The sequence below is a fragment of the Poecilia reticulata genome, chromosome 17 (assembly GCF_904066995.2).
Source record: "Poecilia reticulata chromosome 17, P_reticulata-male-v2, whole genome shotgun sequence".
NCBI lineage: Eukaryota > Metazoa > Chordata > Actinopteri > Cyprinodontiformes > Poeciliidae > Poecilia > Poecilia reticulata.
In genome coordinates this window covers 12,095,222-12,109,363 of record NC_088846.1, presented here as the reverse complement: position 1 = coordinate 12,109,363, position 14,142 = coordinate 12,095,222, and the positions used below count along the sequence as shown (strand labels likewise).

The 14,142-nt window shown below is 40.6% G+C and overlaps 1 protein-coding gene across 1 annotated transcript in view; it reads left to right on the top strand.

Annotated features, from left to right (window-relative positions):
- The window catches only part of epha4b (eph receptor A4b), a 99,329-nt gene that overhangs the window by 30,013 nt on the left and 55,174 nt on the right, over positions 1 to 14,142 (top strand). Inside the window, exons 4-5 of the mRNA XM_081598710.1 lie at positions 21 to 128; positions 1,727 to 2,078. Of these exons, the coding sequence (XP_081454836.1) occupies positions 21 to 128; positions 1,727 to 2,078 (460 nt within the window). The remainder of the gene's footprint in view (positions 1 to 20; positions 129 to 1,726; positions 2,079 to 14,142) is intronic.

Sequence of the window (14,142 nt, the reverse complement as noted above, 5' to 3'; positions counted from 1 at the left end):
AGATGCTTTTTGTTTCGCAGACTTTCAACATGTACTACTATGAGTCCAACAATGCCAACCTGTGGTTCATCAAGGAAAGCCAGTATGTCAAGATCGACACTATCGCTGCAGATGAGAGCTTTACACAGGTATGGACACACGCTGACATACCTGGGATGAAATGGCATTTATGAATCAGTTCTAGTGTTATAGTTGACAAATGATAATGTTATCAGTTCTGTTAAAAAAGTTGGTCATCTTATTACTGATATCTCAGATAATACTCTTCAGATTCAATGTAATGCAAACAAATATATGAGAGCCTTCATGCCCACCGACATAAACATCTACAACAATTCTTATTTTTGAATTGAACAGATTTTTAAAAAAAATATTTTTGCAAATTTTACGCTATATTTTCATAAAAGGGAAAGGTTGCATAATGAAACTTGATAACATAGACTTTTGAACAATAAACATTTCTTGAGCAGTAAATAAAATTGGACTTTAAACTTGGGTGTCCTGCTCCATTAATCAGTGAAATGATCAGCACTCGGTAGAGGTGAACTGTTGGTCTTTGAGGTGTGATTTGACTGCTCCTGTTTTGGCCAATGAAGTTGGTATGATTTCATTCTATTAATTGAAAATTCACAGAGCAAGACATTTTGTGGACAATTTCAAGTTACTAACTTTGTTGACTTCCAACTTGGTTATACTCGTCCTTAAGAAACTACACATCCTACATAAATTGAAAATTTCCCATTCTAGAAAATGTTTCAGATGAAATAAAAGTCTGCTTCCTGATTTGTTACATTATCCTCAGATTATGGGACAGAGCAATCCATCAAAATAAGAACCCAGCTAGAATTACATTATATTACTACTTTACAAGACAATGCTGAAGCTCTTATTTGCACCTCAGTATGTAGAAGAGTGCAAAACTACAATTTATTAAATGTTTTTGATGGCAAAACAATTCAACAAAAAAACCTGTCTCCTTCTTAACATTTGTGTAAAAGAGACTATTTTTGCTTTCATGGGTTAGTTTATTATGAATTTTTTGTCATGACTGATTAATTATTTATTTGGGACTGAAGGTAAAAGTTCACTGAATATATGCAGGAGAGAATTAAATATTACATATTTCAGAATTAAAGAAAAAATGATTTCAAGTTTGGTATTTTAATATATAACTTGTTTCTGGATTAGTGACATTAGCGTTGCTCGCTGCAAGCAGCAGCCTCACCTTAATTGTAAAATTTCCAAGACTGCCCAACATTTCTGTGTCGCGCGTCATCCATGATAGAATTTGTCTCAAAAGGATGAGACAGCGCATCTTTGGTGCAGTATTTTCAGCTTCATTTTATTTGCTGAAGATTGTTCTTGTTTAAAGTAGCTGCCTGAAATATACTTTCCCCTTAAATGGCTTCTTATATGTTTTGATTATTTTTAAACACCTCAATAACACAGAAAAAAGCTGAACACAACTTGACAACAATAAATAAGTTTTTTAGTTTGCAAACCTCTATTCACTCATTGCAGCCAGTAAAGTCACCCATTTCCAGTCACCAGTTGATTTCGTGGTGCATCAGTGAAGCTAAATGTTACAAATGCTGATCGTAAATGGAAAAACAGTCATCTTTGTTAAGTAGCCAGTTGATTGTTGCTCGTTTGCCTAGTTGTGGCTATGCACTAACTTCAGACGTCTTTCAAAGAAACTAACAGAAAATGCATTGTTCATTCGCAGGTGGACGTTGGTGACCGAGTCTTGAAGCTGAACACAGAAGTGCGAGACATCAGCAACTTGAGTAAAAAGGGTTTCTACCTGGCCTTCCAAGATCTGGGTGCTTGTATCGCTCTGGTCTCAGTCAGGGTCTTCTACAAGAAGTGTCCTCTGACTGTGCGCAACCTGGCCCAGTTCCCCGACACAATAACGGGAGGAGAAACGGCGCTGGTGGAGGTCCATGGAGTTTGTGTAAATGCCTCTGAGGAGTTTGAGCCGCCCAAGATGTACTGCAGCGCAGACGGAGGCTGGCTGGTCCCCATAGGGAGATGCGTGTGCAAACCAGGCTTTGAGGAGAACAAGGACATCTGCCAACGTGAGTCGGGTGGGGACGGCGAGGATTGAGTGGAATGGAAGTAGACGATAAATATGTGTGTCTTAGAAAACAGTGACAGAAATTATACGATGGAGACATAACATATATGTTTGATTGCTGGAAAGTCACGTCTTTTGCCGAATATGCTCTGAGGTGGTATAAGCAAAGGAATCCTTATAAACATGTCGTGGTGTCACCAAGTCAAAGTTAAGGAAATATTTAAGAGTAGATCCACCAATTACGTTTGCGGGCGAATTCTGATCTCCAAGGTTTTGACCTGCCGATAAAGTTTTTTAGTTTGTTGCAGTTTTCCCTTAAGAACTATAATACACAAATATATAACGATAGCATTAAACTCTTCCTATCATCATTTACAGGAGCATTTTAGGCTTTTTAAAGGAAGATAAAAGGGTCACAGATTAGCACAGCTAGCAAATCAAGGATTACATGCATCACGGATTGCATGGAGAGAATGTAGATTGTTTTCAAAAGGTTGCCAACATTTATAGATCCAACATGTTTCATAATAGACAAAAGTTAAAGTCCCAAAGGGGAAAAAAAATAAATAAACGGCTGCCTTCTGAGTTAAACAATTAACCCAGAAGGGAGACGATGATACTTTGTGTGTCATCACTCCTAACAAAGCACAGACAGCAAATAGAGAGGAACAGGTAGGGATTTCTTTAAAGCACTAAGTTTTTTTTGTGTGTTGACTTATCAAAGGGGAATATCTGATGTTCATGGAGAAGAGTCGCCTGTGTGTGTGTGTCTTAGCATTTCTCACCTTGTAAGGCCCAGTTTTTCCAACAGTTGCTTATGTTGTGACAACCCACTGCATCTTAAGGGGCCCGCAGCCTGGGCCCCATAAGGTGAAATGCTGCTTTAGAGTTAGGGGTTGGGTTTAGGACTACAGTGTGCAATGAGTTTAGGTTAGGTTTAGGGTTAGACATGTACTGGTGATGGTTAGGTTTAGGGTAAGGGTCAGGATTAGGTTATAGAAATGAATGAAAAGTGAATGGAAGGCAATGCAAAGTCCTTGTAAATATAGAAAGACTGTGTGTGTGTGTGTGTGAGAGAGAGAGAGAGAGAATAAGGCAGTGCTCATTGATGTGTGCTGTGGAGGGAAAAGGTATGCCTTGTGGAGGAAGATTATTGAGTTGTAAAGCTCTCTCAAATAGTATGTGTGGTGCATGAGTGCGAGCTAGCATGTGTGCATGCAAAGCACACTGTGCATGCGTGCATTTAGATTTGAGGAAACCGCATTATGCTCATGCTGTCACCTATCCCCAAGGACTCACTTCCTTGGGAAAATTGGAGCACAGATATTCATCTCAACAGAGTAGAAATGGGTGCACACGATGCAATTTCACTTGTTTTGGAGAAGCAGCCGCCAAGACACTCAGAAACTTGGCAGTTGGTCCTTAGAGACAAGTGAATAAGAACAAAATGTGCTCTGCAGTTTGCAGACTGGTAATGCGCACAGATCGTGGCAGAATGCTGGCTGCATCTCAATCATGAGACACAGACTGCTGAGTTGTCTGCCTGTCTGTCTGCCGTGGTTATATCACAGGTGATCTCACTGACAGCTTTTCAAATGATTTCACTCTCCTCGCTGTGCTGGTCTATGTCACTTCCTACATTTCTGGGACTAAGATGCAGCTTTATGGAGTGAAACGGTTGACCTCCGTGAAGTCATCACTTGGGTCCTTTAGCGTTATCACTCCAAAAGAGATTAGAGCGAGATTTAACAAGCTTGCTTTTTAACCCAGTGACAAACGGCTAGTTTATATTTCTGTGCTTGATTGACTTGAAATGATACAGTCTTATTGACACTGAGGTCAGAGGTCAGAAAATAAATGCGGCCCTTGTCTACTGAGTTACGGGAAAGGCTGACCCATGGGCGTGAAGGTCCTTCGAGACGAGTGAAGTGCTCTTGTCTATCGTTATGAGTAAAGAGCTAAGCCAAAAAGCAAAGCTCTCAATTTACTCGAAATGTTATTTTCAAACTTTCACCAATGGTTGAAGCAGCTGAAATAAGGGGCCAAACTAAGACTTAGAGATAAGATGAGAAATTCTGCCATCATTCTGTTGCTTTACTTCATTTGAAAATAGTAATAGATCCTATTTAGACGCCTCCTGGGCAAGTGTGAGAATATATATATCACTTATGGCCTTCAACGGTCTGGGAACCTCTGCAATGATTTGGATAATGCTGCTTGTGAGTTGGACACAAATTCCCTGCTCTGATGGCCAAATGTCTTATCCTAACCTTAATGCCTTACTCTGAGATCTTTGCATATAGATTATGTGTCGTTTGTTATTCTGTGCACCATCCTGAACTGGAAGAGTGGGCTTACCTTTGCACATGCACCGACCAAAAATAACGTTGGGTGTGAACCAGAGGCGGTTTCGTATCGTGCCACTTTAGAGTGGATTTAGGTCTGAGAAAGGTGTTGGGATTTGGCAGCTGTGTTACTGTTGAAGTATTTGGTTTTTATTTATTGGAGAACATCTGCACAGAACTGCAGTTTCACCACCACAAAGCAAAAGAATTTTGTACCCCGCATATGTCAGCAAATCAAATCCCATGGGGTTTTTGTTGCTCATAAAAATAATGCCACACGATTTCTGAATAACAATGGTGTTTGTGCTGGGTTTCTTTTTTTCAAACCATACAAATGTTTCTATTTTTGTGTTCCCCCTTCCCCCCCTCTTTTTCTTGTCAAAACTCACTTAACCAGCTAATGTAACTGCATCCATAATCAGCTTTTTTTTAACAAGCGGATTCATAAAAGACATAAGAGGGTGCAGAGCAGTAAGGCAGCTTGGTGCGTTGCGCTTTAATGTGTCCCTGTGAGAACGAAGCTTGCCCTTCTAAAGAGCTCCTCTCCAGCGCTCTGCATCGGCTCCGAACAAAAGGTTCCTGCCCCGACACAATCTGGAGGTCTACCATGGGGACGACACGCGCCACTAATGCATTCAAATGATCCTCTCTAGTTTGCTTTCACACAAAGGGGTGAGTGTGGGAGAGAGGAACACAGAAAGGCCTGGAGTTTCATTTGTATAATCAACGTGGAGGTGAGCAAGCCACTTAATGGAGCGCCCGAGTTTTCTCCCTCTTGTCCTTCTTTGTGGGCCCAGGTTTCCTTCCTCTCTATCAGTTCCCTACTCCAATACTCAACATGGACTTGAAATCTTCTTTGTGAATTTTGATCTCTTAGTGTGCCTCTCATTCACACCCCGTCCCTTCCATTCTTGCCGTCTCTCCCTCTGTTTCCCTGTCTTGGTCTGAAGCACTAATGGAATCATTACTGGCCTTACTGTGTTAGACAAACACCAGACACCTCCTATTACGGCCCTTTTCCCCCCCAAATCTCCTGCTCTTTCCCCTTTCTGTCTGTTGCTCTCTGGCTATGCTCTGATGTCTGCTTCTATAATTAGACCATTCTCCACTTCTTGCTCTCTGCCAGCCACCCATTTTGCTTCTCACTCATCTTCTCTGGCACCGTCTTCCTTTTTCACCTCGCCATTCCTCTCTCTGTCCCTGTTCTCCTTCAAGCACGCCTTATCTTCACCGCCTGCTCTCGTTAAACATTTATAGATCACGGGTTCATCGTTCTCCTTTTGTCTTTTCCAACCCAATGTTTCATAATCCCTTTAAGGGAACTGTGCATAAATGAGTTTGTGTCGATGGGATGGATGGTTGCACGGACAAAGATGAAAACCCCACAAACTGGCTCGCTCTTTGTCGCGTAAACAGATGAAGAATCTTCGGACTGTGAAATGGGCGGAAGCAGAGTTTGTTGAAAGAGCTGTCCTAATTAAAGATTGCAGTAAAAATGGTCATTTTTATCATCATATAATTAAAAATCGTCACTGTTTAGGGCGATAATGGTTGTAAAGTGGTGTTTTTGTCACACTTGCCTGGTTTTTATCAAAACGTTATCACTAAAATAATAAATAGTTGGAACAACTGCAACATGCAATTTATAAATGTTGATTTCAAAATTGAGGAGAAAAAGCTATCTAAATAATCTGTCACTGTGCTACGAAGTAATTACCCCTTACGCCTATTACCCCTTTTATTAAAGGATGTCTCGTTGAACTTGTGCCAACCATGTTGGTGACGACGACTGTCAAGCATTTGCAAAAACTGTAAATGAATCTCTTGCATCACTGTTAATCGATTTAGGTCCACTCCTCTTTGCAGAATTGTTTTGGTTCGGTCACAGTGATGGGTTTTTCAAGCATGAATGTCCTGCCACTATATCGCAATTGGATTTAAATCCTATTGTCTTGTTAATGTTAGCCATTCAAAGATGGGCCTGTCGGTGACCTTTCAATCATTGTCTTGGTGCCTTACCCAAGTACACTCTGGAGCGTACGGTCACAAATAAATTACTTAATTTTGTCTTTCAGGATTTCTGATACTATTTCTGAAAATGCTGTCTTAGTTTTGCACCAATTATAACATTTCACAAATCTAGAAAGTTTCACTTTTTTCTCTGCTATGCAGATATTGTTTTTCTAGAAAAACATGCTTTTTGGCTTGTATTGGATGTTTTTTGGGGGGTTTTTTTTATGCTCTTTTATTTTAGATTCCGGAATAGATTTGCCATTGAACTCTCCCACGTATACAATTTTTTTGTCTTGTCTGAATGTTTTTGCTGAATCATCAACAATGATCCCAATGATTCTATCTGAAGCAGTGAAGACCTCACTCACTAACAAAGGTGAGCCGTCATGGCCTTCAGGCCATTCAGAAAACACTTTAACTTGCTACAGAAGCAAAAACTAACAACACACAAATACCAATAAATATAAAATCATGATCCTTTGAAACAACTTGTTTAAAATAAATCAAAATGACAAAATGATTATTTCTCTATGAAATAAAGTGACCTTGATTACAAGTTTTCTGTCTGAGATCTGCAGCTTGAAGTATTTTTTATTAGAGACAATAAGCCAGTTAGAAATTCTCATATTTTGATATGCGTTCCTCAGAACTCTTAGTGACGATTATCATGGAAAACATCTGTGCGAGCTGTCCAGCTGGCGGATATTAAATTGTAAAAAAAAAAAAACATAGGTTGATAAAAAAAGTTTGCATGGTACATGTTGTTTTATGGTCTTGAATTTGTTAGCCAATCTTTAGGTGGGTTAGCAGCAGGACAAGAACGGACTCAGCTCACACACATAGCCGCAGTTTGGATCATGAGGTTCTTGTGATGTGCAACATATGTGAAAACAGGCAGCTGTGTGGAAATGAAAATACCGTATTCATTTATTTCTGAACTATTTATCCAAGTGGATTTGTTTCAACCAAGCATTTGTGGTGATTAAAGCCATTTTTTTATTTCTGTTGTTTTTTGCTGCAGACATTTTATAAAAGGATGTCTCGTTGATGTCACCCCATTTCCAAGATTTCTCTTGACATGACTGTTGATTGATTGAAATCATCAGATCGTGACTTTTTTAACACGTTTGCTCTGCAGTTATTACCTGAATAGTGTACTTGTGGGATGTTTGGTTAAAAACGAATTGTCTAGTGTTTTCTGAGGTTTTTCAGAGTGGATCCATCAGTAGACTGGCTATGTGTTTAGGTTCAGCTCAATCAAACACAAACTAAAGGCTTATCTAATTAAATCAAGACTCTTACCTCAGTTGGAGCTTAACAAGTCCTGTATTAAACTGTGTTCACTTGTGGTGATGTTGGAACCTCAACATGGTTGGGGTTATGAGATTTCATGTAACGGCAGGGTAGAGAACGCTGGACCATGTGAGGTACAGTTCAACTATCCTGGATTGACTAATCAGTGTTGTTTAAAGGGGAGGCGGTACGTAAAAGTCACTTTTTAAATCTTTATATCACGCTATAACACTTGTGTTATATAAACTGTGTGTTTGCGGAGCTTTTCATATGAACTGCTTTTTAGTCCAATGATCCTAAGAATAGCTGTTAATGGCATCATGAGAATCAGTGTTACAATGACATGCTGAAGGCAATGTCAGAAAGAGCACATGCTTCAAAAAGGCGTCATATTACACAGTCAATTTCCTTTTAAGTCATTATTTGATACATGCAGCATTTTTATAACAACTGAAGGTGACAAAGCTGCTTGATTTTTCTATAAAATGGCACTATGTGGCTGGAAAATACATATCACTGCCCTTTGAAGGCCGTATTGATAGATATGGATCTATTTACAATTGCCATTTTCAGTTTCCAGGTCGCTCTTTCTGAGGCTGCCGTTTCTCGAGCGAAAAGGGGATTCCGAAAATGTTAACGTGCAGACGGCGCGAGGAGGGAACCAGGCTGCTGGAAATAAGCAGCCAGTTGGCAGGCTTAAAGCAGCGGTTGACATTTGCTGAGCCGGTGTAGCGGCATTCACACAAAAGGACATTTTGTGAAGACTAATTTAACAAGAAATGATGACATAATCTGTGCTGTAAAAAAAAAAAAGGAACAATTTTTAAATTGTTTTTACTGAGTTTCACTCCGAAGGCACTGTTACTCAGAGGTCATAGCTTCTCTGCTCTGTTGAAATCACACTGCTCTGCTTTGTTTGCTGCCTCTGGAGCTGTTTAATTTATTTCTTCCTCTCACTCTAAATCAAAGACATCCCTTTTTTTTCACATTCACACACACTTGTCACTTCTCCTCCATCTCTCCCCGCCCTGTGCTGGTGTAGCCCTCTGCCTCTTTCCCTCGCTTGCTTTCTTTTCCCTCCTTGGGTGTCTCTTGTGCATTCTGTTCCTGTTTGCCCTCTCTGTGTCTGTCTGCCACTGTTTCCTCCAGCACCTCCGTTTCCACTTGGTACTCCCCTGCCCTCTCCTGCTGTCTCTGTCTCTTACAGCTGGTAGGGAATGTAGTGAATGCTTCTGTAGAACCTCTCTGTCTTTAAGCCTCCAGGGGCTCATGCCGAAGGGTTTGTGTGTGTGTGTGCTTGTGTGTGTGTGTGAGTCCGTATGTAAGTGTTCGTACCTTTATCCAGGTGTATGTTTGTGCGTTTTGTGTGTCTGACAGCCCCAATTACTTCATCAGATGCCAGAGAGATGGAGGAGAGCGCTTAAAGGACGGGCACTCGTCACCTTAACACAAGTTTTCCTTCTTTCATCTCCTCTTTTTCCAAAGCAGGCAAATGCAATGTGGGTCAGCACGACACGTCTATCTGTACTTGTTCCTGCTAGCTACAGCTGTCTAATGGGTTCCCTTCTCTCGTTTTGTTCTTACTCGTTTGTCTGTTTGATGCTGTCAGCATGAAGCGGGAGCTTAGTTTACTGGAGGACCCTTTCAGAGTTTTCTGTCACTGATTCCACTTAGCGCTCCTGCTGTTCTTTTCACTGCCCAAAGTTCAAATCACTCAGGAACGAGTCCAGTGTGCATTTTTGGTTGTGTGTGAATCAGCTGCTCAGCCGTGGACGTAAATCTGAACGAAGTCGCACAGATTCAGGGAGTTGAAACTCTTTATTTTTTTTGTAGCTTTTGGGAAAAAATATTCTTGGTGACAGAACCTCTAGGTTTGGTCAACCTCTAGGTTGACCATTTTTACAATAGATTGATTTGGAGAGGATTACTATCAACAGTGACCACTAAGGAATACATCAGACTGCTATACAAGGAAAATATGAACACAAAAACAAATTAAGACCCAGGATCATTTCTGAATTTACACCTATAAAAGTTTGTCTCTTGGCTTTTCTCTGCCAAATCTTGGGAGACCTTACTGAATAAAATCCAGTCCTTTTTTTAATCTAATGTGTCATGAAATTAAATATTTGTTGTTGAGTCTTGGCGTCTGAAATTCTCTAACTCTGATCTTTTCTTTTCACTCCCTAAACATTTTCCCCACCATATGTGATCAAAATATAAAATAGGATTCTCATCTGGCGTCAGAGTATAGTACTCTAAATGTAGATATGATCGAGTTTAGTGTCCACTTTTCTGGTATCACAACAGTAAGTACACATTTGCCTTTCTCGAAGAGTGTGTTCTCTTATTTTTTTTTTCCAGCTTTGAAGACTAGCTAAAAGAAACAGGCTCACATTTAGGGAATCACATAATAAATCTTAAGCGTTGTGATCAACTTAAAATGTAACATAATTCATTCACCGCCTAGCTTTACTTTATTTGAACTGTGGGGAGTGACACCGATTGTGGTATCAACGATTTTGTAATACATGTTCTTACAATAAACATTTAAAAGAAAATTCACTGTTTTTCATGGAGTGAAATAAGTTTTTGTACTTGTTTCTGCCTTCCAGTATTGACAGAAAGCACTGCACTTTTTCAAAGCTCCTAAACCAGTCAGTTCTTCATGTGGTTCTGCTTAAAAAAACCATGGGAGTTAAATTACCTATTAACTTCAGGTTTGCGCTATATCCTTGAACCTGTGTATAAACTGTATGGTAACACATGTTATAGCATTTCAAGTGATTATGTGTGCATTTTTTATTTTTTATTTTCTTGGACGGTAGTAGAAATCAAAACCAAATGATGGCTCCATTTGGAAAACTCCAGCCAAAGCTGAACAGGAGTTCTTGCATGAGGAAACAGTTGTGAGTCATAAAAAAAAAAAGTCCAGTGTTAAAATTGTGCTTTAAGGGATGGAGATGAAAAAAACTGTCAAGAAGTACATAACATGCAGCAATCAAAGGCCCACTGCTCAGCTGCTCAGTCAATCATACCAAGGTCTGACGGCAGCCCAGCAGGGAAGAAGTTGGAGTTAAAACTTTTGTTGTCTGGGAGAAAAGTTTCACTTTGTCCAGAGAAAACTGAAAGTTTTATGAGGAATATTATGGATATAAGGGAGGGTATTATGTAATATTGATATTATTTCCTCATCAGAAATATATCTGGAGTGTTTCTCTGGTTCTTACATGCGTGCAAACTACTTCTCAGTCCCACACTCCTAAGAGCAGCTGTAAACGGCAAATAGGGAGCCATTGTTGTGACAACATGAAACATCTGAGTGTTGCAGCTGAAATCCAGACTCATTGGACCAGGTAAACGCTTCCCAATCTGTAAATGTTTGAAATTTGGTGAGACTGTGTGAAGATAACCTCGGTTTCCTGACAGGAATCGTGACTGGTTTGGTTGTCTGCTGCTGTAGTTCACCTTCCTCGAGAATCTGCAGGTTGTTCATTTAGAGATGGCATTTCGCATACATTGGCTGAAGGAAGTGGCTAATTGGGTTCCTGTTGCCTGTTGTCATCTACTACTCCTCCAAATAACCATGACAAAAGCAGTTTGCCACTTTGCTCCACTGGATGCATTTCTCTTTTCCACCAGTCGCTCTAACCCTGAGCTGTTCTGGAAAACCCCCACAGTTCCTTAAGTATTCAGACTGGCATCAACAAGTATGCCCTGTTCAAATCTGCATAAATCGCCTCTCTTTTGCATTTCAATTGTTTGTATCAACTTCACCAAGTCATCTTTACCTCGTCTAGCTGCTGAATGCGAGCAGACCTAATAAAGTGGCCGACGAGAGTATTTCCTTCTCTACTTTTGCAAACAACAGCCACAGCTACAAATGTCTTTGTAGCTGTGGCTGCATTGATCCGCCTGTACGCGCCTCAGTATATGTAGATCAGATGCAGACGTCTGAGTGCTAAAAGCTGCCCTCCAGTAGCCTCTTCTCATGCACAAGGACAGGCACGCTCTTCTCTTTTCGACAGCTCAGAGGTGTGTGTAGGAAGGTGGTGGGCAGCTAACAGAAGGATTTAAAAAGCTTGTTGGGGGATTTTTTTTTTGTTGCTGTATACAGTCTGTGGAGTGTGTGAATGTGTGTGTATGTGTGTACGCTCCTGCAGGCTTTGGGGCATTAAGCTGTTGAGGTGTCAGGCAGCAGGGTGTTATTACAAGCCAGATGTACTTAAAGGACAAACGAATATATGGTCCACGTAAAGGCCAGTCATCTGTCCTCCACCTGCCTGTGCGAGCCTCGCTGCTGCTCTGCTTGTCCAGGTCCATTTATTTGGTTAATCACAGCCACCTTTTCCTTCCTAATTTCTCTTTTATTCCCTGTTATCTCCTCTCTTTCACATGTCCCTCCTCAACGCCATCCCTTTCCCCACTTTTCGGTCTCATCTTCTCTCTTTTGTGTTTGAATAAATGACAAAAAAAAAAGGCTTAGGCTCTCGCTGTATCCTCCCTACGCTTGTAGTCCCAGTCTACATACCCACACTGCACTGACCCAGATAATGTCAATTCGCACCGACTCTCCACAAGCACAAGTTCCTCTTACTCCATGGCCGATTGCTCGCCGTGCATACAGTGAGCTGAGGCTGCCCCCCTCCCCCCGCCTTAGCACCATGGGGGGGCAGGTGGGGGATGTCTGCTTCATTGAGATGTTAGCCTAAGCCAAACCTGAGAACAAAAAGGTTGGCGTTGGAGGGGAGTGGATACTGTGAAGCTAGGCTGGGTCTGGCTGGCGCAGTGGTTTGAGCTGTGCAAGCAAACCCCCAGGAGAAAAGCAGAAAAAGCAGGCCAAGGACTGGAGAACTGTTCATGCATGTTTCAGCTCTGCACATCCTTATATAGCTCTACTCCCTATAGGGAGACGCGGCACAAAAGGAGAGAGGTGTAGAGGGGAGAGCGTGTTGCCTTTGGGTACACTTCTCATTAATTGGTCGTCTTCCATATGCTACTGAGCTCCAGTTAGGGATAAATATCTGCGTACTCATGGGGAAGTTAAGAATTTTCACATTTCCGTAGTGTTAAATCTGTGTTAATTCAGATAGCAGAGGAGGCGTTCGGGCTGCCAGTGGGTTTGCTGGGCAGGAAACAGAGGGACAGGAAGGCAGCCATTGACCCTTCCCTCCCCCCCCCCCCCCTGACTCCCCTCCCTCGCTCTCTTTCTAGTTCATGGATGGCTTCCAGATGTACGATTGGATCGGCGCTAAACAGGCGTTTTTTTGGTTTTGTTTCTTTTTTTTAATATACATACAAACAGATGTGACCGTGTTTGAAATCCAATTTGTTTCTGCGTTTGAGTATGTTACAGCTGCACCTTTGTTCTGCATCCAAAAGAAACCGCTAATTAATTGAAACAAAGAAATTGTTGAAACAAACGTAGCACAAAGACTGCTGAAAGATGGAGCAAATTCATTGTCACTATTAATAATGGTCCGTTGAGTTCAGTTCCCTCTCAGTGCAAATATTTAGAGGTACATTTAACTTGGGTCTGAGTTTTGCTCTGTGTGTTTACTGCTGAGTTTTTGTCTGTGTAAAGTGTAAAGAAAGCTACCAGGAGTCTGATATGGCCAGCTTATTAGTTTTTTTGTTTTTTTTGTAATTCCTTGCAAAAATATTCATACTTTTTTTTACATGAAAGCCAAACTTCAATGTATGTTTTGATATTTAAGCCCAATTTACTATTATACCACAAAATAAAGTGCAGTTCAACCAGTGGCATAATAAATCCTGTTTGCAGTTTGATAAAAACCATGAATATGACAACATTTAATGTTTTGCCCTTCATCCAAAATGTTGCGTATATTGACAACTAGCAGTGCATAAGACTAAGGATAACTTTAGTTACAGGATTTTACTTGTAAAATATAATTTCTTTGCAATTCACAAATATGCACCATTTTTTTTTTGTTATGTAAAACACTTTTAAAATGCATTAAAGTGTGCTGGGTTTTTGGTAACATCCCTCCGTAAATTAAAATTAACAGCTGTGAAAACAACTAGAATTTAACGGTGTAACATTTTATTCCCATTCCGGAGTAATCGGTAACCATGCAAAAAATATATGTCTTCAACATCTCAGAATTACATGTGTCTAAGTACTTTGCTGTTCGTAGTGTGAAATACTACAGTAGATTGTCAAAATTGTGTTTACTGGGAACCAAGAAAGAAACATCCTTTTGATGCTAATCACAAACAGGAATTTGGATTTGCACTTTGTTGAATTCAACTCATGCATACATAGATTAGCTTGATGATTCCAAGTGAAAGGAGAAGGAAACAGAAGCATTATTCACGAGAGTAATGTCTACCACCACCATAGCCTCTTTTTATGACTTGCTTTCACGCCGGTGCCTTGCTGTGTGAAAG